Source organism: Scyliorhinus torazame, chromosome 13, assembly GCF_047496885.1.
Source record: "Scyliorhinus torazame isolate Kashiwa2021f chromosome 13, sScyTor2.1, whole genome shotgun sequence".
NCBI classification, from domain to species: Eukaryota; Metazoa; Chordata; class Chondrichthyes; order Carcharhiniformes; family Scyliorhinidae; genus Scyliorhinus; species Scyliorhinus torazame.
Genome location: NC_092719.1, coordinates 84,664,373 through 84,690,487, shown reverse-complemented (window position 1 = coordinate 84,690,487; position 26,115 = coordinate 84,664,373). Strand labels below are relative to the sequence as shown.

Genomic DNA, 26,115 nt, shown 5'->3' with positions numbered 1-26,115 from the left:
TCATGGTGAGATAATGACTGGGTCTGGATTCTCCGCACCCCAACGCCAAAACCGGCGCTGGGGCGGAGAATCCAGTTTCCCGCATGGAATCGGGACCGGTGTCGGTTCCCCGATTCTCCGGCCCCTGAAAAGCAGTCGTGCCGCGTATCCCCCACCTTCGACCATTGCTTCAGGTACACCCCGTTATTCTCCGCCCCCAACCAGCTGAAGTCCCGACGGCATATTTCTAATATGGTTCCAGCCGTTCAGGAAATTCTCGAGGTGGCTGCGGACTCAGTCCGTGGCTGCCATGGACGGGGGCAGGCCAATCAGAGGGCAGGGCGGGCCTCATATGGGACTGTGCCTTTATTGTGCGGGTGGTCCGGATCGGGCACACGGCCGATCGGGGACACTATTTCCGCGGTCCAGCTCCGCAGTCTGAGTCTGCCATGGAACATGGTGCAGCCCCTAGAGGCCGCTGCCGTGCGCATGCGCAACCTCTGACCTGGAAGTGTGGGGGGCCATATCTGCAGCTGGAGCTGCGAGCTTCACGATGGCTCCCTGCTAGCCCCCTGCAGGGCTGTGAATCTGTGGCCTTTTGTCGCCAGTTTTTCTGGTGTAAAAGCCCACAGTTTTCACGATGGCCTGTAGACATAGTCCCTGAAACGGAGAATCCAGCCCCAGATATTTGGTTTAATGATGTTGGGTGAGGGATTAATATTAGCCAGAACATTGGGGTTAAATTGTCTTGCGCTTATTCCAAAGACCAACATGCCATTTCTTACTTCCATCTGAAAGGCCAGACGGGCCCTCAGTTTAACATCTCATCCGAAAGGTGGCGCCTCCCAAGGTACAGAGATCCCTCGGTACTGCACTGGGGTGTCAGCCTGGAGTATGTGCTCAGTTTCATCATTAAGCAAGGCTGATACCAATTTTCAGGATAAAACAAGCTCCTCTGATAAGATGCAGACATTTCATAGAATCATAGAATTTACAGTGCAGAAGGAGTCCATTCGGCCCATCGAGTCTGCACCGGCCTTTGGAAAGAGCACCCTACTTAATCCCACGCCCCCACCCTATCCCCGTTACCCAGTAACCCCACCTAACCTTTTAGACACTAAGGGCAATTTATAACAGCCAATCCACCTAACCTGAACATCTTTGGACTGTGGGAGGAAACCGGAGCACCCGGAGGATCCCTTTCAGACATGGGGAGAACGTGCAGACTCCACATCGACAGTCACCTGAGGCTGGAATTGAACCCAGGTCCCCGGAGCTGTAAAGCAGCAGTACTAACCACTGTACCACCATGCCGCCGGTACAGGATTAACTCAGTAACAAATTTTCATTCATTTGAACAGGTTGAAGACTATGGGAGTATGGACATTCTTGCTCAGTAAAGTAAAACAAAACGTTGCTGCCATTTGCATGATTTGATACAATTGTGTTTTTTTGCAGGTGCATGGGGTGGTGAATGACACTATCGCATTTGTGAAAAATATAATCGAGACTGAGATTAACAGTGCCACAGATAATCCAGTATCCTTCCTGATCTTAGTGTGAATTTTTTTGTAGACTGTTAACTCTGGTTCTACCACTGAAACATTAAAAGAGGCACAGAGGTAAGGTATGACAATTAGTGTAAAAGACATAGAGAGATAATTGACATATATACAAGTGACTTAAGTGTTATTTGAATCTAATCGGTTTCAATGTGCCAAACGTGGGCGGCACAGTGTTAGCACTGCTGCCTCACAGCGCCAGGGACCTTGGTTCGATTCCAGCCTTGGGTGACTGTCTGCGTGGAGTTTGCATGTTCTCCCCGTGTCTGCATGGGCTTCCTCCCACAGTCCAAAGTTGTGCAGGTTAGGTGGATTGGCCATGCTAAATTGCCCCTTCGTGTCCAAAGATGTGCCGGTTAGTTGGGGTTATGGCAATAGAGTGGGGAAATGGGCCGCTCTTTCGGAAGGTCGGTGCAGACCCGATAGGCTGAATGGCCTCCTCCTGCACTGTAGGGATTCTATTCTATGATAAACCACCCATTAAAAGAGGAACAAAAACAGAGAATGCTGGAAAAACTCAGCAACTCTGCCAGCTTCTATCAGGAGAGAAACCGAGATAACGCTCCAAGACCTTTGACTCTTCATCAGAACTGAAGGGACGTAGAATGTGTTAGAGCTGTAGAAACCACGACAAAAAGTAGCAACTTTAAGAACAGAAGCCTGGAGTGGGAAAGTTGTGCTGAGGAAATACACGTCTGGAATATTTTTTAAAAGGGGGTTTAAGATGGAGGTAGGTCACAATCTAAAGTTTCCATACTCAATGTTGTGGCCCGAGGATGCAACGTGCCCACCCGGAAGATGAGGTGTTGGTTCCTCCAGCTTGCACTGGGCTTCACTGGAGCACTGCAACAGGCTCAGGACAGGCATGTGGGCTTGTGAGCAAAGTGCTGAGTTAAAATGACAGCAACAGGAAGGTTGGGGTCATGCTTCCGGACTGAGCAAAGTTGTTCTGCAAAGCAGTCACCCAGCTACATTAATCTCCTCAATGTAGAGGAAACCACATTGGGAGCAGAATGACCAAATTGAAGGAGCTGCTAGCGAAATGCTGCTTAACCTGAAAGGAGTATTTGGGGCCTTGAACAGTGAGGAGGGAGGAGGTGAAAGTGCAGGTGTTGCTTCATCATATTTCCCATGTGTACCCCATACACCCGTCCCATGCATCCTCCACATCCACTCACCCTCCAGCACAGCTGGAGACATAAAATTCTGGCCCAGAGTTAACGTTTCAGGTTCATGACCTTCAATCAGTGCCGATGAATGGTCACAGATCTGAAAATTCAACTCCGTTTCACACTCCACAGATCCAGCCAGACCTGCTGTTGAATGTAGTGGATTTAAATAAATCCTAATTGTCTTGTCTTCCACAAAAACTTTGGGACATATTTGTGGCAACAGGAAATAATCTTTTTTAAGCACCACAGTGCAACTTAATTCTATGGTGACATTTATCGGGTTCTTTGTACCAGTTACTGGGTTCCCATTGCCACCATGGCTACGTGTTTTAAACCTTAATTTATTCACTTCAGATGGTGTTTGCAGATAGAGGAGAGACAATTTCTGGTGGAAACTTCCATGGAGAGTATCCTGCAAAAGTAAGTGTCTGTTTCACTCAATATTATTTGAATAAAGAAGATTAAGGGGAGAGCTGTTGAGGGCATTGAACATTGGGAAGAATTTTGCTGAAGTAAATTGAGAATTGAGAATGGAAGTCAGAAATGTATGCTCATCAGAAGGATGAGGAGAGAGTTGGGGAGAAACCTCTTCATCCAGAGGGCAATTAAGACTAGGAATGTCCAACCACAAACAGAGGAAGCAGAATAAGACATGGCTTTGAAAGGTCAAACATTTGAAGGAGAAAAGTAAAAGATTATGAGCAAAGAGCTCACAAGTGAGCCTAACTGGGTTAGAAGTGGGACTAATATGGATTTAGCTCAGAAAGTATTGTTTACGCAGCTGTGAACTGGACTGCAATGTTTGATTGCTATTTTATGAGTAGGTAATAAGGTTAAAGCATTTTGAAAAGGGTTTCAGAAAGACAGCACAATGGGACAAATGGCCTCCTGTGCTGTATGATTTGCAGAGTATTATTTTGAGTCTTGCATTATAAAGCGTCTTCAGAATGTCTACCTGTTATCAATGGTGGTTACAGCTCCGATACGAAGGCTTTCTATAATTAATACAGATATTAAATATCTGTACATTTACAGTTATTATAATAGTAAAAAGCATTAAGATGGATAAGAATACTTTATATTTCTGTCACATACAAAGCCTGATGTATCTTACATAGCGAAATAAATCAAAAGGCTGAAAAGAAATATCTTTTCATTTTAAACCAATGACTGTGTATCATTGCTGTATCGTTAACCAGAACCAATCACGTTGTTGTTTTTACACAGGCCCTTGACTATCTGGCGATTGGTGTTCACGAGCTTGCTGCAATCAGCGAGAGGAGAATCGAAAGGTTGTGTAACCCATCCCTGAGTGAACTGCCTGCCTTCCTGGTCAATGAAGGGGGCCTGAACTCTGGCTTCATGATAGCTCACTGCACAGCAGCTGCTCTGGGTACATCACTTCACTCTTGAATTCCAGCACGTTCAGTACTGGTTGTGTATTTATTGGTGGAATGCTTATGGCTGCGATCGCAGTGGTCAGTTGGCCACCAGAAAGAGGAAGGTGCAGGATCTGGAAGAGAGCTCAGATATCGCGGCGGGGAAGAAATTGGTGCAATATGAACCAATATGCTGTACCCCAAGAACACCTGAAAAGAATATCCCTTCATCATTATAAACACCTCAATTAGATCACCCCTCGGCGTTCGAAACTCACCGGAATATTACCCAAGGCAGGCTGCATAAACTTGGCTTGTATTCTTTAAGATGAGATGATTGAAGCTTGAATTGAACGACCTATTAAAAATAATACAAGTAGAACTTCCGGTTGCGGCATGTAGGTGGAGGTCACATGTTTTGTGGCTCCTGCCAGAGTTGTCTTTTTTAGGCTTTTTACACCTAGTTTTGGGGAATATTCTTATGTGAGAAATTGTGGGAAACTCTGGGGCATTTCATGAATGTCAAAAACCAGGGAAAAGAACCCAGGGAAAAAGGGAATGAGCGAAGATCTGCCGTCAAACGTGGTGAGGAGTTCGGCAGGAGAAAAGATGGCAGGAGAGAGCTCGTTGGCTGGGGCTGCACCCATCACCTTGGAAATGACGGCTGAAGTGATGACAAGGGTGTTTGAGTGGCTGTTCTCAAAACATTTTGAAAGGCATCGGTCAGAGATAATGACCTCGCTTAAGGAGTGGGTGGGTGAGACCCTTGCCCCGATGAGAGAGAAGTTGGTGAAGCCTTTGACGGCAGTGCGGGAGCAAGGAGAGAAAATCAAGGGGGTGGAGGAGACACAGTCGCGACACAGCGGCCAGTTCATCTCAATGGGTGAGGGGCTGCGGAGGGTGGCAGAGATCAAAGGAGAGCCAAGGCAGAAGGCTTGGAGAACTAATCACAAAGGCAGAATCTGAGGATTGTGGGAGTGTCTGTGGGAGTGGAGGGCCACAAGCCGGCAGAGTACTTTGCCGCGATGCTGGCGAAGTTGATGGGAGAAGGGGAGGACCCCTCCCATTATGAATTGGACAGGGCTCACCGGTCACTCCGGCCGAAAGCTGTGATTGGCTGCTTTCACAATTTTCAAGTGAAGGAGAAGGTGCTGAGGTGGGCAGCAGAAGTGGGAGGCGGAGTGGGACGGAGCTGGCGAGGAGACAGACAGCTTCGGTCGGTCTAAGACCGCATTGTGTAAACGCAATGTGCACTTTGGTGTGGTCTACCCGGCGAAGCTAAGGGTCACTAGTTTGAGATGGTGGTGAAGGCATTTGTGAAGGCAGCACGGTAGCCCAGTGGTTAGTACTGTCGCTTCACAGCTCCAGGGTCCCAGGTTCGATTCCCGGCTTGGGTCACTGCCTGTGCGGAGTCTGCACATTCTCCCGTGTCTGCGTGGGTTTCCTCCGAGTGCTCCGGTTTCCTCCCACAGTCCAAAGACATGCAGGTCAGGTGGACTGGCCGTGCTAAATTACCCTTAGTGTCCAAAAAGGTTAGGAGGGGTTATTCAGTTACAGGGATAAGGTGGAAGTGAGGCTTAAGTGGGTCGGTGCAGATTCGATGGGCCGAATAGCCTCCGTCTGCACTGTACTATGAATTTTATGGGATAAACGCGTTAACATCACGGAAAATTGTTTTTCAATCAACAGTTAAACAATTCTTTAATTAAAAGGAAACACTTTAACTACCAACTGATACCTTCTCTATCTGCAATTAAGCAAAGCCCATTACAGGTCAAAAACCATTGGTAATAAAGTTAACAAACATACGGGTACTTGTTGCACTCTTGTGTAGAGATTCCTTTCAGAAAAGTAGAGAGAGACCCTTTCAAGCACAACATGCAAATCCTTCTGTCTCTGTCAGACTCCTGCTCAATCTGACAAAAGCTGGCAAAAGCTGCTGCTCAACTTAAAAACTCCTAGCAGACTGACAAGCGCAGATCAAACTGCAAAACTACTGACAGACCTGGCTCCTCCCATTAATTACATCACCTTTATCCCACTCAGATCTCATGACCTGCTTACATAAGTCTAAACACAATGGACTGGATTCTCCAATTCTGGGGCTACGTCCCCATGCCAGCGTGGGAATAGTGGCGGAGAACTGGCGCAAAATGGCCACCGATTCCCCATTTTGGTGGGGGCTAGTATGACGGCAGTGTGGAGCACCCGGCTCTAGCTGCCAATATGCCCCGGACAATTGCCGGGTCCGCGGCCGCGCATGTGGACGCAGCCCGCGGACCCGGCCCGTGAAATAGTGCCCCCACTTTGGCCGGCTCATGTGCCCAGACCACCCCTCCCCCCACAGTTCCCCCAGCCCCAAATAATGCCCCCCCTGCCTGCGGATCGACCCTCCCCCGACTGTGGCGGCACTTGATTGAGACCGCAGCCGCCACGGTGAGTTCCCGACGGATGAGACCATAAGAGACCCACGCCGCCGGGAACTCGGCCGGTCAGGGGCAGAGCATCGGGAGACGGGCCTTAAGCAATGTCAATACGTGGCAGGGCATACTACAGTTCGCCGCTTTGGAGGAGGCGGAGCATCGTGAAAGCGGCACCGCCCCCGATTTGGTTGTAAACTTGGATTCTCCAGCCGCTCACCGAATGCGATTTCGGCGTCGGCAACCAGAGAAGCCAGCCCAATGTCTCAAATTATCCACTCCCTGGGGAATCTCCAGCAATCGCAACAAAGTTCTATTAGGCATCTCTTTGTAAACAAATAAATGGTTGGAATAAATGATTATCTCACATTTACAACATCTTAATTGCACCTTTTGTAGTCACATTGCCTGCCTGTATGTTAAAAATATTGCTGCAACAGATATATATATATATATATATAAAATACAATCTATATAAAACTTTCCTACATTCATCACAAAAGGGACAGTAGCAACATGGATACGGAGTTGGTTGATTTACAGGAACCAGAGGGAGATGGTTAATGGATGTTTCTCAGGCTGGAGAAAGGTCTGTAGAGTTCGCCAGGGGTCAGTGTTGGGACTCTTGCTCTTCTGATACGTATTAATGACCCTGATCTTAGTGTACAGGGAACGATTGTAACATTTGTACAGAACCCAGAAGCATTGTGAACTGTGAGGAGCGCCAAAATGATAGAGACAGTTTGGTGGAGTGGCCAGATGACATTCATTGTGGAGACGTCGTGTGAGTTGATGACCTGAATTTACTGTCGCCCCTGAGAGTCTGAAACTCTTGACAGTGCATCTCCCCCTCAGTCCTGTGCTAGTGTCGACATTCACGTGGGTTCACGTCTCTGGAGTGAGACTTGAACCCACAACTTTCTGCTGCCACTAAACCACGGCTGACACCTCGAGCTACAAGACTTCCACCTGCAAGAGTCTGACCTGAAGTTAACTAATTGAGCATCCCAGGTAAGGGAATTAATTGGGACAGCAAATATGAAACGAGGAAAGACAATTAAGACCATCAAGCCAATTCTTCGTACAGACAACATGCAACATTCTGTCAGAACTTTGCTCCAGAACCTGTTGCGCCCCTTAGCCAAGCAGTCCCAGGACAGCAACAACACTGGACAATGTGGAACATTGCCCAGGTATGTCCTGTCCACCAAAAGCAGGACAAATACAACATGGCCAATTACCGCCCTATTAGGCTGATTCTTTCAAAAGTTAATTGCATTAATAAATGTGAAAGTCACAAGAGTCTCCTTTCAGGGAGAGAGCTGACTGGTGATGATCTGCCTGAGGGTCACCACTCTTCAGGTGAGGGGCAAATTTGAGAAGGCAGAGCCTTCATAGTAACTTCACCCAGTACAGGACACAAACCAGTACTGTTAGCATCAACAAACCAGCCATCCAACCAACTGAGCTAACCAACTTTCCAATTGAATTAACACAACTTGTCGAGCCAATGAGGCAGAAAGTTGAAAGTGTGAACAGAGTCCCCATGATATTATCACAAGAGCCAACTCAGGGAGTTTGTTTCAGTGTTTCACCAGCAGAATTCTGTTACATGTGTTGTTGAATTCAAAAGCACAAAATTAATATTAAAATATCATGTTTGGAGCCGAAAATAAAGTTTGAAGACCAACTTACGCTGTTGCTTAACACAGAGCGAGGAACTGCAGAAACCAGTGTATATGCTGATAATCTCTATAACCTCTATGTATAGGGAACAAATGAAGGTATTGCATTTCTGTGGCACCGTTCACCAACACTGGACGTCTTTCCTGTTGTCACGGTTTTCAGTCAGCATTTATCATTGCAAATGGTTATGTCAACATTTTCTATCCAACGTCTTTACAGCAGTTACGTACTTTTGAAGTGAAGTCAGTGCTGTAATATAGGAAATGCAGCTGTTGGTTTGCACAGCAAGCTCCCATAAACAGCAGTGATGAATGACCAGATAACCTGGTTGTGTGATTAATGCTTTGCAAATGGAAAAGGGGCGGAGGGTCATAATACAATTTTCTGCCCCTTTATGCCAACGTTGTCTGCAGGAACATGGAGCTAATTGTATATCCAGATGTGGCTACTTGTAGTTCTAACAGTGAATAAACGATTGAGTAACGCTGTTGGGCCTGTGGTCACAATATCCGTATTGTGTATGGATGTGACTTTTAACCCTTTTGTGCATCTGTTGATAAACTGGAATAATGAAAACCAGGGCATATAAGTGTTTATTATTACGATCTCCATAGAGAGCAATAAATGTTTTTAAGATATGTGAATTTCTCAGTGACCACCACGAAGAACCGCAGGGCAAGATTTCAGGTTTTAAGACTTTTACTGTAACAAACAAACTAAAATTAATATCGACTAAACATTAATTAGTAGGCAACTAATAGACGACAGAAAATATATCCCCCATGAACTTCTTCACATAACTGAAAGCCCCATGCCACATTTGCACATTACACAACACTCTCAGCAGAGATGTAGCTTTGTATATGAAGTCCCAAGCTCCTCCCAGCTTCAGCGGGACTATTTCTCCTTACCCCACAGGGTGAATATTCCATGTCCTTTTGAATAAAGTCCCTTCATTTGGTCTTTAATTCTCCACAAACCTCATCTCTTTGAACAAGGAATCTGTGCTCACAGATTCCTTTGTTAACCCACAAACAGTTAATTTCTTCTGCTTGATAAAGCAACACTTGTTTTCAGTCTTCTTGCCCAGTCTCTCTGTCTAACTCACTCTGAGAGTGTGTGTCTATATGCAGGAATGCCAGCTACCTCCTCCTTTGTGTCCAGTTGTTGAAACATGCACCTAACTTTCAATAAGTCTTGACCTGGGCCTCTGTTCCTGCAACAACCATGGAGGCTTGTCTCCAAGCAGATTTCATAGGGGGCACATCCCCCTCTCCAAACAACTCCATTTCACCTTGACTTAAAGGAAACTGTTTAAAACCTAGCTTCATCGAAAACCCAATGATTATAACATTATTAATTGTTGTGAGTGATTTACTTCCTAGGTTGCAAAATGGTGGGAGATGTTTTTTAAGTAAATACACAATGTCAACTGTAGTCACCTGTATTGTGTGAGTGTGCATGAGGTATTTGCTACAAAATTACCGCCTCTGTCAATGATTTTAATTGGACAATGTTGCTTTATTTTACACACGTGGGAATCTCCAAGGAGGACAGAGCGCTTGAACCTATAAAGTGATCAGATGTAAATGAGGTGGGATTGGCACCACCAAGCCTCCTGTTTCATTTTCGTAGGAAAGCCAGAGTTCGGAGGCCTGACGACCTCACTTTGGGGTGATGTGCCCACAGTTAACAGGTCTTAATCTTACCGAGTTGATGCATACCAGTTTTATTTTAATGTACAAAATAACAATGGAGCCTTCAGAACCTCATTCCACAGAGCCACCTAATGATCTGCGATTGGATAGAAAATGTTGACATAACCATTTGCAATGATAAATGCTGACTGAAAACCGTGACAACAGGAAAGTGTGAAAAGGAAGTGGACAAGATTGTGAATTATCCAGGAACCAATTTTCATTTGTACATTAGTTGGTTTTATGTGATGTTGCAAACAAGAATCAGATGAATGGGTGGAATTGAACAGTTGGCCCAGAGTTGGCTGGAGTTAAGGAGGAGTTTCTCCCAACTGAAGAGCTGCGAAATTCAAAATGGAGGCTCTATGGTGCCACCACTGTTGGGAAGGTATAAAAACAGCGTGACAAGTTGACATAGGGAATTTCCATTCTAAATGTGGATCGAACAATTTATAATGGGACAAATATTTATTCCTGTTTCTGGAAAGGGTCAGAAAGAATGATTCCTTTTTCTCGATTGAAAACTTTAGCCTAAAAGCCTTATGGAGCAAGTATATTGAAAATAACTTTTATTATTTCCAGTCTCTGAGAGCAAGGTGCTGTGCCATCCGTCATCAGTTGACTCGCTGTCCACCAGTGCAGCCACTGAGGACCATGTCTCCATGGGTGGATGGGCTGCCAGGAAAGCATTGAGGGTTATTGAACATGTGGAACAAGGTACGATTGCGTATCAATACGTGTCATCTTCTTCCAAACTGGTAAATATTGAGCACAGCTCAAAACTTATATACTCCTGCTAGCAAGCTAAGTAACTAATTTACTTTATTGGTTTCAAGATTTTATATGTTGTGTTAGTCCCTTATGTTTTCCTATTAAAATGTTTGGTAAATAAATGAATGGTAAATGTAACCACTGAGAGAGCATTGCCCATTACATGATGGGCAGGCCATGCCTGGCTTAAACATCTCTTCCCTCTACTGTTCGCACATAAAGTTTACAGCGGTCTCTACAGGATGTACAACAGCAACTTGGTGAGAATTCTTCAACACCACTTCCCAAGTTACCTGAAAGGAGACGGGCATTGGGTGCAGGGGCACACCATCACATCTACGGGCACGATCCTCCGATCCCACCGACGTCGACCCCCGCCGCGGGCTCCCGTTTGGCGCGACGGGTGAACAATGCATATTACCATTGATTTCAGCGGGACCAGGAGATCCCACTGGAGAACTGCCTCCAGCACAGGAAATCCCACTGTGAGGAGGGCAGGAAAATTCCGGCCTATGTTTTCTATACAGCACCCTGACTTTGGAAACACCTTGTTGCTGAGTCAACATCCTGGAGCTGCCACCTAATGACTCTGTGCGAGTGGCTTCCTGCAGTGGTGGACCATCATTATTCATCAAGGGAAATTAAAAAGAATGGGCAATAAACACTTATTCTGAAAATGAAGAACATGGTCATATGCTCCAACAAGGGCAGCACTGACAAGTTATTCACCCTCCTGTTTCCAAATCTTTTCCAGTCCATGTGATATGCCCCAGCCTCTGACAGAAGGGAAGCAACAAAGTAACCAGGATTGTGGGTCTGGAATGTCAATGTCATCTCAAGCCCACTAACTGTCAAATCCTCATCACTAATATGTTTCTAACTGTCTTGCAAACCTCCAACCCCCTCCCTCTCTGAATCATCTCTTGTTCAAATAGGAGGAAAGTCTTTCTTTGTATTTCTAGCCCCTCATGCTTGTCAACATCCTTCCTGTGGTGTGGACTCCATCATTACAGGCAGCTGAAACAGTCAATGAGCAGTAACAGGCGGCAGAGGAGAGGACATAAGGAGTAACTGAAGAGAGAAGTTTTAAGGAGACATCCGTAGGCTGGGAGAATGTTGGGAGAGAGGGAGGTTACAGGGTGGGTTATGGTTAGAGAGGGAGGTTAAGGAGTAGGTTATGGTTAGAAAGGGAGGTTGAAGAGTGGGTTAGGTTAGAGAGGGAGGTGAAAATGTGGGTTAGGTTAGAGAGGGAGGTTAAAGAGAAGGTTAGGGAGGTAGAGACTAGGTTAGGTTAGAGAGGGAGGTTAAAAAGTGGGTTAGGTTAGAGAGGAAGGTTAAAGAGTAGGTTAAGTTAGAGAGGGAGGTTAGAGAGTAGGTTATGGTTAGAAATGAAGGTTAAGGGATTGGTTAGGTTAGAGAGGGAGGTTAGAGAGTAGGTTAGATTGGAGGGGGAGGTTAGATTGTAGGTTAGGTTAGAGAGGGAGGTTGGAGAGTATGTTAGGTTAGAGAGGGAGGTTAGAGAGTATGTTAGGTTGGAGAATAGGCCAGGATAAAGAGGAAGGTTAGAGATTAGGTTAGATCAGAGAGGGAGGTTAGAGAGTAGGTTAGTTAGAGAGGGAGGTTAGAGAGTGGGTTATGGTTAGAAACAGAGGTTAAAGGGTGAGTTATGGTTAGAGAGTGAGGGTAAAGAGTAGGTTAGGTTAGAGAGGGAGGTTAGAGAGTGGGTTAGGTTAGAGAGGGAGGTTAGAGTGTGGGTTAGGTTAGAGAGGGAGGTTAGAGAGTGGGTTAGGTTAGAGAGGGAGGTTAGAGAGTGGGTTAGGTTAAAGAGGGAGGTTGGAGAGTGGGTTATGGTTAGAACTTAGAACATAGATCATTACAGCGCATTTCAGGCCCTTCGACCCTCGATGTTGCGCCGACCTGTGAAACCACTCTAAAGCCCATCTACACTATTCCCTTATCGTCCATATGTCTATCCAATGACCATTTGAATGCCCTTAGTGTTGGCGAGTCCACTACTTTTGCGGGCAGGGAATTCCACGCCCTTACTACTCTCTGAGTAAAGAACCTACCTCTGACAACTGTCTTATATCTATCTCCCCTCAATTTAAAGCTATGTCCCCTCGTGCTAGACATCACCATCCGAGGAAAAAGGCTCTCATTGTCCACCCTATCCAATCCTCTAATCATCTTGTATGCCTCAATTAAGTCACCTCTTAACCTTCTTCTCTCTAACGAAAACAGCCTCAAGTCCCTCGGCCTTTCCTCATAAGATCTTCCCTCCATACCAGGTAACATTCTGGTAAATCTCCTCCGCACCCTTTCCAATGCTTCCACATCCTTCCTATAATGCGGCGACCAGATTTGCACACAATACTCCAAATGCGGCCGCACCAGAGTTTTGTACAGCTGCAACATGACCTCATGGCTCCGAAACTCAATCCCTCTACCTATAAAAGCTAACACACCGTACGCCTTCTTAACAACCCTCTCAATCTGGGTGGCAACTTTCAGGGATCTATGTACATGGACACCGAGATCTCTCTGCTCATCCACACTGCCAAGAATCTTACCATTAGCCCAGTACTCTGTCTTCCTGTTATTCCTTCCAAAATGAATCACCTCACACTTTTCTGCATTAAACGCCATTTGCCACCTCTCAGCCCAGCGCTGCAGCTTATCTATGTCCCTCTATAACTTGTAACATCCTTCCGCACTGTCCACAACTCCACTGACTTTAGTGTCATCTGCAAATTTACTCACCCATCCTTCTACGCCCTCCTCCAGGTCATTTATAAAAATGACAAACAGCAGTGGCCCCAAAACAGATCCTTGTGGTACACCACTAGTAACTGGACTCCAGTCTGAACATTTCCCATCAACCACCGCCCTTTGTCTTCTTCCAGCTAGCCAATTTCTGATCCAAACTGCTCAATCACCCTGAATCCCATGCCTCCGTATTTTCTGTAGTAGCCTACCGTGGGGAACCTGATCAAACGCTTCACTGAAATCCATATACACCACATCAACTGCTTTACCCTCATCCACCTGTTTGGTCACCTTCTCAAAGAACTCAATAAGGTTTGTAAAGCACAACCTACCCTTCAAAGGGTGGGTTATGGTTAGAGGGAGGGTAAAGAGTAGGTTAGGTTAGAAAGGGAGGTTAGAGAGTGGTTAGGTTAGAGAGGAAGGTTAAAGAATAGATTAGCTTAAGAGGGAGGTTAGAGTAGGTTCGGTTAGAGAGGGAGGTTTGAAAATAGTTTAGGTTCAAGGGGGAGGTTAGAGTAGGTTAGGTTAGGTTAGAGAGGGAGGTTGGAGAGTAGATTAGTTTAGAGAGGGAGGTTAAAGAGCAGGTTAGAGAGGGAAGTTAGAGAGTAGGTTATGGTTAGAGAGGGAAGTTAGAGTGTAGGTTATGGTTAGAAAGGGAGGTTAAAGGGTGGGTTAGGTTAGAGAGTCGGACTCCACTGGCTAAAAGCTTTGCCAATACTGACAGAACAAGTTGAGAGGGGGCGATGAACAGGAGGTCAGAGCCAGAAGATGGGATGTTATGTTGAAGAACATGTTTCAGCAGTAAGGTGGTGGTGAGACCACGGAGCAATTTGTTAATAAGGACAAGGGATTTGAATTCACTTAATTAGAGGTTGGTGGGGAGGGGAATAACAACCAGGGAGGGCAGTGGAGGTCACAGTAGTTTGACATTTATGAGTGCTGGACATTGAAGAATTGGAGGTTGAATATTACAAAAATGCAGTTAAAGGTTTCAGCAGCAAGGCATGTGGGCATTGGCATGGCCAGCATTTATTGCCCATCCCTAATCGGAACACAGGACTTAGGATCTGGAGTGGGCCATTCTGCTCTTTGAAACTGCTGCACCATTCAATAAGATCATGGCCTAATCTGGTCATGGTCGCAAATCCACCTTCCCATCTGTCCCCATAACCTTTGACTCGTCTGACTATCAAAATCTCATAAACACATTTATCTCTACTCTCTGCTTCCTGTAAGCTAATTCAATCCTTTATCCATGCTAATATGTTACCCACTGCACTACTTGGTGGCGGAGAAGTATTGTCATTGGATTAGTAATCCAGGGACCCTGGGTAATACTCTGGGGACCTGGGATCGAATCCCACTGCAGCAGATGGTGAAATTTGAATTCAATAAAATTTGGAATTAAAGGTCTAATGGTGACCATGAAGATTGTCATAAAAACCCATCTAGTTCATTAATATCCTTGAGGTAAGTAAATCTGCTGTCCATACCTGGTCTGACCTACATATGACTCCAGACACACAGCAATGTGTAAAATTTTACCTGTCCTCTGAAGTGGCCAAGCGGGCAATGATACACATATCCCACAAATGAAAAAAAAGTTATCTTTGATGTGGCACCCTCTGGAAATCCACAGACAGAATTCTCCAGCCATTCACTGGCGGGATTCTCTGGTCCTGCCAGCAGTGCACCCTCGCCTGTGGGTTTCCGGTTGGCACAGGGTGGCTTCAAAGCGGTAGAAGTAGAGAATCACGCCGCCAGTGAATGGCGTGTCAAATACTCCGACCTCGGTCACAATTATAGCAGGGAGGATTTGCAAAGGGGAATCCTGGCCCACATCTACAGGTTCCTCGTTATCCATCTTGCTTGTTACTTACTCTGAAGATTAGTCCAGCATGAACTTCCTCTCATAAACCCATGTTTACTCTGCCCGATTCTATCCCTTCAGAAGGTGGTGATGAGCTGCCTTCTTGAACCACTGAAATCCCTGAGGTGTAGGTACGCCTGCAGTGCTATTAGGAAGGGAGTTCCAGAATTTTGACCCAGCGACAGTGAAGGAATGGTGATATATTCCCAATGCAGGATGGTGAGTTATTTGGAGGGGAACCACCAGGTGGTGGGGTTCCCGGGTATCTGCTGTTCTTGTCATTCTAGATGACAGTGGTCAGTTTGGAAGGTGCTGCCTTGGTGAGTTCCTGCAGTGCATCTTGTAGACGGTACACTCTGCTGCCAATGTTCTTTGATGGTGGAGGGAGTGAATGTTTGTGGAATGGGTGCCAATCAAGCGGGCTGCTTTGTCCTGGACGGTGTCAAGATTCTTGAGTGTTGTTGGAGCTACACTCATCCAGGCAAATGGAGAGTGTTCTATTACACTCCTGATTTGTGCCTTGTAGATGGCGGACAGGCTTTGGGGGGGCCAGGAGTAACTCACCATAGGATGCCTAGCCTCTAACCTGCTATTGTAGTCATAGTATTAATATGGCTAGTCCAGTTCTGTTTCTGGTCAATGGTAATCCCCAAGTTGTTGATATTGGGGAATTCAGTGATGGTAATGCCATTGAATGTCAAGGAGCAATTGTTTGATTCTCTCTTATTGGAGATGGTCATTGCCTGGCACTTGTGTGGCATGAATATGACTTGCCACTTGTCAGCCCAAGCCTGGATATTGTCCAGGTCTTGCCTCAATTGCATGTGGACTGATTCAGTGTCTGAAGCATCGTGAATGGTGCTGAACATTGTGCAATCATCCGCAAACATCCCCACTTCTGATCTTATGATGGAAGGAAGATTATTGATGTAGAGGCTGAAGATGGTTGAGTCTAGGACACTACCCTGAGGAACTTCTGCAGTGATGTCCAGGACTGAGATCACTGACCTCCAACAACCAGAACCATCTTCCTTTGTACTAGGTAAGGCCCCAACCAGTGGAGAGTTTCACCCCTGATTCCCATTGACTCCAGTTTAGCTGGGGCTCTTTGATGCCATATTCCACCAAATGCTGCCTTGATGTCGAGTGCAGTCACTCTCACCGCAGCTCTACAGTTCAGCTCTTTACTTCATGTTTAAACCAAGGCTGTAATGAGGTCAGGAGCTGAGTGACACTGGCAGAACCCAAACTGAGGACCAGTGATCTATTGCTATAGCTAAGTAAGTGCTGCTTGATAGAACTGTTGATGACTTCTTCTATCACTTTACTGATGGTTCAGTGTAGACTGATAGAGCGGTAATTGGCTGGGTTGAATTTCTCCTGCTTTTTGTGTACAGGACATACCTGAGTAATTTTCCACATTGCCGGGATCACCTGTCTCAGATCCAGTCTAGCAGCTATGTCCTTTCGGACTCGGCCAACTCGGTAAGTAGTGGTGGTACTTTTGGTGATGGACATTGAAGTACCCCACCCAGAGCATATTCTGTGCCCTCGCCACTCTCAGTGCTTCCTCCAGGTGGTGTTCAACATGGAGGATTACTAATTGCATTACATGGTAATCAGCAGGAGGTTTCTTTGCCCATGTTTGACCTAAAACCATGAGACATCCTGGGCGGAATTCTCTGATAATGGGTCTATGTCTCCACACCCGCGGGAAAACGGGCCCGAATCACTCTGGACTTTCCTTGAGAAAGTCCAGAGTGATTCTCCGTTTTGCAGGAGGCTAGCAGGGCCCCGGAGTGCTCCTCGCACAACATAGCGGACCCACACCGCGAGCCGGCCCCGACAATATAGGTCCCCCCGCCAAGATCGCGCACGTCCGCCGATCGGTGGCCCCCCCAATCGCGAGCCTGGCCGTCCTGGTGGCCCTCCCCGGTGATGGATACCCCCGCCCCCCCACCAGAGTGGCGGCGGACTGAGTCCACAGCCGCCACTCCGAGCTCCCGCCAGATGGAACAATGAGTGAACCACGCTGTTGGGAACTTGGCCAGTTGTCGGCGGAGAATCTCTACGGGGGCCTCTTTCAATGGCCGCCGACCGGCGCTGTGTCGACCGCGCGCAAGCGAGTAGCGGGAATTCTCCAGTCCCTGGAAAATCGCGGGAGCTTCATCGAGCCCGATCACGGGTCTGACGCCCATTCTCTGCCCCCGCGCCAAGCGCGATTGCGGCGCGGAGGTTCAGAGAATCCTGGGCCATGGGTTCAAAGTCGGGCGGCACGGTAGCACATTGGTTAGCACTGTTGCTTCACAGCGCCAGGGTCCCAGGTTTGATTCCCACTTGAGCCACTGTCTGTGCGGAGTCTGCACGTCCTCCCTGTGTCTTTGTGGGGTTCTTCCGGGTTCTCGGGTTTCCTCGCACAAGTCCCGAAAGAAGTGCTGTTAGGTGAATTGGGCATTCTGAATTCTCCCTCTGTGTATCCGAACAGGCGCCAGAGTGTGGTTACTAGGGGATCTTCACAGTAACTTCATTTCAGCGTTTATGTAAGCCTACTTGGGACAATAATAAAGATTATTATTATTATATTTTGAGGACTCCCGGGACAACTCCCTCTGACTGTATACCACTGTGCCACCACCTCTGCTGGTTCTGTCCTGACGGTGGGTCAAGACATACCCAGGGATGGTAATAGTGGTGTCTGTAAGGTTAGACTCCATAAGTATGATTATGTCAGGCTGTTGCTTGAATAGTCTATGAGACAACTCTCCCAACTTTGGCACAAGTCCCCAGATGTTAGTAAGGAGGACTTTGCAGAGTTGACAGAGCTGGGTTTGCTTTTGTCGTTTCCAGTGCCTGGGTCAAAGCCTGGTGGTCCATCCGGTTTCTTTCCTTTTCGTTGACTTTGTAGCAATTTGATACAACTCAGTGTCATTTCAGAAGGCATTTAGGAGTTAACCACATTGCTGGTGAACCTGGAGTCACATGTAGGCCAGACCAGCTAAGGATGGCCGATTTCCTTCCCTAAAGGATATTTGTGAACCAGCTGGATTTTTACGACAATGGTTTTGTGGTCATCATTAGACTTTTAATTCCAGATAATTATTGGATTCAATTTCCTGCCATGGCGGGATTTGAATCCGGGTCCCGGGCCCCAGGATCACCTGTCCAGTGACAGTACCACCATGCCACTGCCTCCCAGCTTACAAGATTACCCTTCCAGAGTGGCAACTGGAAAGTGGGTGGGAACAGATGAATTTATAGGGTCAGCACAAGGGGCAACTGTGAGGTCCCTGGGTGGGGTCCCGTGTGAAGACAGGTTGCATGGGCAGACTGGGGGCTCTGACAAGGGATGGTTTCCAACTTCATGAGGGCAAAAGGCCCTTACACAGGGCGGGGAGGATGGGTACAGTGAGAATGAACCCCCAGTTTCAGGCAACACTGTGAAGCCAGAGGGTATGAGCTGTCTGGAATTCCAAGGCCACTGGTTATGGACGGTAAGAAGTCTTACAACACCAGGTTAAAGTCCAACAGGTTTGTTTCGATATCACTAGCTTTCGGAGCGCTGCTCCTTCCTCAGGTTCACCTCAGGTTCACCCGAGGAAGGAGCAGCGCTCTGAAAGCTAGTGATATCGAAACAACCCTGTTGGACTTAAACCTGGTGCTGTAAGACTTCTTACTGTGCTCACCCCAGTCCAACGCCGGCGTCTCCACATCACTGGTTATGGAGGCCAGGCTTCAGAGATTGTGTGGCTGGTTGGCTATTCAAGACAGAAGGCTCGTTTAATGCACAGCCCATGAGAGTTGGAGGAATAAGGGTACCCCCTAAGGATGAAGTTGACTGTAAATTGCAGTCTTCAGATGCATCAGGTGTGCCTTGCCTGCCACAAGGGGAAACCAGTTGTCTGATCAGGTCGCTGACCCTTCCTTGCTAAGTCAATTGTGCCAATTTAATCAGCATTGCAATGCACAAGTGTGCCACTGATTGATGCCCAATAGTTCACCCTATGGAAGCTTAGCCGCCAAACATTCAACTCCAGGGTTAATACTCATGTCTCCATAACAGAGAGGTGAAAAATATGTTGCCCCCAATGCAAGGCGTTATGGTGAATGTCTTGCAGTCCAAGGAGGGATGCTGTCATCCCTTCCTGATGCTCGAGGCTATGACTTTGTAGCTCCAGCAGCTCTGGGATGACCAGACCAGGGGCACAGCAGAGTCCTGGGCTCCGGCATCCTCCCTCCCCCCGAGTGCCAGATCCCTGGGATGTCCCTTCCTCCACTTGCTGTGGATCTTCGGCTGTGAGGTGCTAACCAGTGAGTGAGCAGAAGCCTGCCGACTACTTAATCCCACCAAGGTGCGAGTGAGTATCTGCGCTGGTGGAGGGTGCGGGCGATAGCTGTGACAGTTCCTTCATGCTTCTTCTCCGAGATGTCTTCCTCCGAGCTGGAGCAGGGGTTGTTGTGAACGTTCTTGATAATTTCCACGATACGAGTTGATGGAGTTTCTTTACCTCACTGTGCACCATTATGCTCATTAAAACCTTTGATTCTGACTCTTTAAATGTACCTAAAGATGGTAATTTTGGGGGATTGAAATGAAGTGCTTTTGTTTCACTCAGTGCTTGGCATCGAACTTCTTGCGGCCTGTCAGGGTATCGAGTTTTTACGTCCGCTGAAAACAACAACTCCACTGGAAAAGGTTTACGATCTAGTCCGCACCTTCGTGAGGTAGTCAAAATAATGATCTATTCTGGGTCACATTTTAACCGTGACTGCCTGGAATGACCCAGTTAAGATGGTTAATGTTTTTTTAAATTGTCTGCTTTCTAGACCTTGGATCAAAGACCGTTTCATGGCCCCAGATATTGAAATTGTCCATCGGTTATTGGTGGACCAAAAGGCAAGTTGGTACATTGCAGTGTTTACCTTAGATAAAGCTATTTAATCTTTAACAACTGATTTGAGAAAACATGTTCAAAATGAAACTCCAGTAACTCATTCTTTGTTGATTCTTTTTATATAATAATTGGGTACAGAATATCTTCATGTTTATTTGACTAATAGTAAAAATAAAGTATTTTTGTGAACAGGTTTTGCCACATGAAATGGTGCTACACCCAATGTTACATGTGCACACGATGAATGTCCACTCCACTTAGGAGCTTTGGAAGTTATAGGTGGAAGTTGAGCTACAGTAATCTAAAGCTGTGTTCCTCAGCCAAGAAAGGGCCAATTAGTTCCTGGAGCCAGTTCCCCCATTCTGCGAGATTATGGCTCCTCTGTGATGTCAGTCCACATACCCACATTTGCCACATATTCCTGAATACCATTAGAAAATGCTCCCGGGAAGTCCAGGTATATAACAAGGTGGCACAGTGGTTAGCACTGCTGCCTAACAGCACCAGGGACCTGGGTTCGATTCCGGCCTCGGGTAACTGTGTGGAGTTTGCTCATTTTCTCCGTGTGGGGTTCCTCCGGGTGCTCCGGTTTCCTCCCATAGTCCAAAGATGGGCAGGGTTACAGGGATAGGGCAGGGCAGCGGGTCCACGTATGGTGCTCTTTCAAAGGGTCAGTGCAGACTCGATGGGCCAAATGGCCCCCTTCTGCACTGTAGGAATTCTATGGATTCTATGACTCTATTAGTCAACTCTTCAAAAGATTCGATGAGATTCATCAGGTATTAATTACCTGCTGTAAATCCATGCTGTCTCTCTCCCGTCAGCTGAAAAATTCCAAGCTCTTCAATCACTCTATCCTTAATTATAGACTCACCGTCGATCTTAGCCTAACTGCTCTAGAATTCCCTGGTTTCACCTCTCTCACCTTTCTTAAGATTGGAATTAAAAGTCAAATGACGACCATGGCCGGGATCCTCCCCTACCTGGCGGGGCGGGGGAATCCGGCGTAATGGAATGGCGTGAACCACACCGGCGTCGGGCCGCCCCAAAGGTGCGGACTTCTCCGCATCTTTAGGGGCCAAGCCCTCACCTTGAGGGGCTAGGCCCGCGCCGGAGTGATTTCTGCCCCGCTGGCTGGCGGGAAAGGCCTTTGGTGCCACGCCAGCCGGCGCCGAAAGGACTTCGCCATGCGATGCATGTGCGGGAGCATCAGTGGCCGCTCACGGCATCCCCGCGCATGCGCAGTGGAAGGGGTCTCTTCCGCCTCCGCCATAGTGAAGACCATGGCGAAGGCGGAAGAAAAAGAGTGCCCCCATGGCACAGACCCGCCCGCCGATCAGTGGGCCCCGATCGCGGGCCAGGCCACCGTGGTGGCACCCCCCGGGGCCAGATCGCCCCGTGCCCCCCCCAGGACCCCAGAGCCTGCCCGTGCAGCCTTGTCCCGCCAGTAAGGTAGGTGGTTCAATCCACGCCGGCTGGCGAGGGTTGACAGCGGCGGGACTTCGGCCCATCGCAGGCGATTCCCGCCCCCGCCGAATCTCTGGTGGCGGAGAATTCGGGACACGGCGGGAGCGAGATTCACGCCAGCTCCCGGCGATTCTCCGACCTGGTGGGGGGTCGGAGAATCGCACCCCATGAAACCATTGGTGATGGTTGGAAAACCTCATCTGGTTCACTAATGTCCTTTCGGGAAGGAAATCTGCAATCCCTTTTTTTAATGAATTTAGAGTACCCAATTATTTTTTTCCAATTTAGGGGCAATTTAGCGTGGCCAATCCACCTACCCTGCACATCTTTGTGTTGTGAAGGTGAGATCCTCGCAGACACGGGGAGAATGTGCAAACTCCAAACGAACCCTGGTCCTCGGCGCCGTGAGGCAGCAATGCTAACCACTGCGCCTACGTGTTGCCCTTGAAATCTGCCATCCTTACGATGCCTGGCCGACATCTGACTCCAGACTCACGGCAATGTGGTTGACTCTTAACTGTCCTCTGAAATGGCCAAGCAAACCACTCAGTTCAAAAGCAATTAGGGATGGGAAATAAATGCTGGCTCAGCCAGCAACACCCACATTCCATGAATTAATTGAAACATAAATAAATAACAGCGGAGCGACCCGTGTCATTTTCCAATCTATCGGAATGCTTCCCAACCGGAGAGAAGGATGGTGGTTGCTTTGACAGAGGTGTTAAGGGATGTGGATAAATGGGATACAGATGAGCTGATTAGTGGAACTCTTGTTCCTGTGACCTGAAGATGGTTTCACCCAAAAGAAATGTCCGTTCAGCTGCCAGTATATTTGGAGGCCTCGTTGCTGTGATATGATTGGATTGCTTCTTTTATTAATTGGGTTCCTTCCCCCCATAGGTTTGGGAAGTGGCAAATCCTTACATTGAGAAATACAGATCAGCAAACTTGCCAGAGGCCAGGCCCATCTCACCGACCGCCTTTTCCCTGGAGGCTCCGATGTCTCCCTGCAAGCGAGCTCGGATAGAATAATATCATCCACAATCTGCTTCACTGAATCATGTATAAAACTGTGATATGAACAGAAGCATATGTAAACCTCACTGTATTTAATAATGTGCAGACACAAGTGTGCAGTTCAATCTTTAGAAGTAATGTTTACAAGTTAACTGAAATACATTTTAATTTTATGTATTGTTAAATTTTAAAATTGTGTTCCTCTATATGATTTGGTTTGTAAGTAACTTAGGTTATGAACAGTCTGCGGCATGTTCTTGAATTCTTAAATATGGGCAGCACCAGGAAAATCTGCGCTCCCTGGCTGCCCTGATTTTTATAGATTTCACCTTGTTTGCTGGGACACTGACCTATGTCCCAATAATGATGACCCAAGCTGCCATTTTCTGTCTACAGTGTAAGGGGCCTATAACTAAATTCAACACTACTAACAATAAACCATTTACTGTTGCCCTGCCTCTTTTTAAATTTTCTTCAATTTCCTCTGTCTTCCTTGTGTTCTGTGATTCAACCGTTGTAATGATGAATGCACAGAACATATCATTGTTTAACTATAAAGATGATTTATTAACAAACACGTAGAAAAGATAACTAATGATGTCGGACCAGCCAGGGTTGGAAACGGGTGCAGAGGCAGATATCATAGCCTTCGCCTCGTTGATCGCCCGAAGGCGGATCCTGCTGGGATAGAGAGCAGCCTCTCCACCCTGTGCCCTGGCGTGGCAGGGGGACCTGTTGGAATACTTGACCCTTGAGAAGGTTAAGTTCGAACTGAGGGGTAGCTCGTAGGGGTTCTACAAGTCATGGGCAATATTTATTATGCACTTTCAAGAACTGGATAACATCGAACATTAGTTGGGGGGGGGGGATGGTGTGAGGGTTGGGGGGAGGGGGGCTGTGTATATTAAGGGTGACTATGGGTAATCCCTGATTCCTTTTTGTCATTTGTTTATGTAAACATGCAGGCTGATGTTTGGGGGTCGGTGAGAGGATGGGAGCGTTGTTATTATTATGGGGATTGACATATCTGTTGCTCGTTATTGTTTATTGTTGGCGGGTGTAAATTCGGGAGAAAAGGTGAAAAAGGACGAGAATAAAAATATTTTAAAAAAAAGATAACTAATGACAAATGGCTACTAAATGAATTCAGTGAATTCTCCTGGAGCTACTCTAAGTCCGACTATCTTTTTGTACAACTCACTACCAACTGGCAAGTGTCCCAAGTCACACGATAGATTTCTAATGCCACCTGCTGGTCGGAGATCATACCGATAACTATATGCACTGATAGACAACTATATACCTTGATGTGTACATGCATATCACCACATTCGTGTTCCGCCTTCATTTTCTTTCATGTTAGAATGTTTCTGTAATTGGAATGGTGCCAGGCATAGTTGACATCCTTCCATTTGTGATGGGTGATGGCCTCAGAACCTTGCTGAGATCAGATTAGGTCATCTGCTACACTTTGGTGGCTGAAAAGACAGTCTGCCACAACATAGGAAATAGGAATAGAGAGTCCTCACTCAACCCCTCGAACCTGCTCCACCATTCAACCAGGTCATGGCCTATCTCAACACCATGTTCCTGTTGGAATTTGGACTATTAAATGAGATCACCTCTCATTCTTCTAAACACGAATGAATATAGGCCCAGCCTCCTCAATCTCTCCTCATGGGCCATTATGTCACCCCAGGAATCAGTCTGATGAACAAATGCCAGATATGAAGTTGTTCCCTGTGGGTAATGCGGGGTAATCCCTACTGACCTTGTTTGTAGGGATGAGTGGCATGGGGAGACTAGTGAAGCTGGGACTATTCTCCTGAGAGCGGAGAAGGGCAGATTTTTAAAAATGTATTTTTAATTAAGAGAAATGTTTCAATGTAATAGCAAAAAACCCAAAATTATACAACAATTATAATTCTGGACTCAACACCTCCCCCCCCACCCCCCTTGCCCCCATAAAGAATACCAACCATGACAAAAACCCCAAACAAATCCCAAAGCATCCCCCTCCCGACATCTGACGGTGACCAGTTCCCTGAAATAGGAAATGGACGGCTGCTACCTCGAATAGAACCCTTCTGCCGAATCCCTCATGATATACTTGACCTTTTCGAAGTGCAAAACTCCATAAAGTAACTTAACCAGGATGAAGCACTGGGCGGAACTGGAGTCCTCCACCCAAACAGAACTCGCTATCAGTGAGGCGAAGGCAAGGGCATCCGCCTTCACCCCCATCTGCAGCTCCAGTAAGTCTGAAACCCCAAGGATGGCCTCAACCAACCTCTACCCCTCCACCCTTTCATTCTTCACTTTATGTGCATTTTGTAGGCCACAAACAAGTCTGGGACGAGTTCATAAAAGGAAAACGTGGCTCATAGACCACAATCAGTAAGGATAAACAACAACACCTCCTCCAAGATAGTCCTCAATGCCGGGGCCCCGCAAGTTTGCGTACTTAGCCCCCTACTATACTCCCTACACACATACGACTGCGTGGCAAAATTTTGCTCCAACTCCATCGACACGTTTGCTGATGACACGACCATAGTGGGTCAGATCTCAAACAACGATGGTCAAAATACATGAGGGAGCTAGAGAACCTAGTGGCATGGTGTAACGACAACAATCTCACCCTTAATGTCAGCAAAACTAAAGAGATAGCCATTGACTTCAGGAAGCAAAGTATCGTATACACCCCTGTCTGCATCAATGGTGCCGAGGTGGAGATAAGACCATAAGACATCGGAACAGGGTTAGGTCATTTGGCCCATCAAATCTGCTCCGCCATTCAATCATCCCCATTCTCCTGCCTTCTCCCCATAACCCCTGACCCCCTTATTAATCAAGAACCTATCTATCTCTGTCATAAAGACACTCAGTGATTGAAGAAATACCTCCTCATCTCCGTTTTAAAGGATTGTCCCTTCAGTTTGCGGCTGTGGCCTTGGGTTCTAGTTTTTCCTACAAGTGGAAACATCCACTCTATCTAGGCCTCTCAAGTTTCAATAAGATCCTCCCTCATTCTTCTAAACTCCAACGAGTACAAACCCAAAGTCCTCAACCATTCCTCATATCGCAAGCTCTTCATTCCAAGGGCCATTCTTGTGAACCTCCTCTGGACCCTTTCCAAGGCCAGTACATCCTTCATTAGGTACGGTGCCCAGAACTGCTCACAATACTCCAAATGGGGTCTGACCAGAGCCTTAAAGAGTCTAGTCCTCTTGACATGAATGCTAACATTGCATTTGTCTTCCTAACTGCCAGCTGAACCTCATCTAATAATCTTTATTGTCACAAGTAGGCTTACATTAACACTGCAATGAAGTAACTGTGAAAATCCCCTAGTCGCCACACTCCAGCGACTGTTTGGGTACACTGAGGGAGAATTTAGAATTTCAAATTACTTGCACGTTAACCTTAAGATAATC

The 26,115-nt window shown here is 46.9% G+C and overlaps 1 protein-coding gene across 2 annotated transcripts in view; it reads left to right on the top strand.

Annotated features, from left to right (window-relative positions):
- hal (histidine ammonia-lyase) overlaps positions 1 to 23,128 on the top strand; it is a 118,844-nt gene extending 95,716 nt beyond the window's left edge. For both annotated transcript variants that reach the window (XM_072471929.1, XM_072471928.1), the window contains 7 exons: positions 1,438 to 1,518; positions 3,068 to 3,133; positions 3,941 to 4,106; positions 10,478 to 10,612; positions 19,916 to 20,024; positions 20,127 to 20,196; positions 22,562 to 23,128. In XM_072471929.1, the coding sequence (XP_072328030.1) occupies positions 1,438 to 1,518; positions 3,068 to 3,133; positions 3,941 to 4,106; positions 10,478 to 10,612; positions 19,916 to 20,024; positions 20,127 to 20,196; positions 22,562 to 22,693 (759 nt within the window). In that variant the 3' untranslated portion in view covers positions 22,694 to 23,128. The remainder of the gene's footprint in view (positions 1 to 1,437; positions 1,519 to 3,067; positions 3,134 to 3,940; positions 4,107 to 10,477; positions 10,613 to 19,915; positions 20,025 to 20,126; positions 20,197 to 22,561) is intronic.
- Positions 23,129 to 26,115: the final 2,987 nt, after the last annotated feature.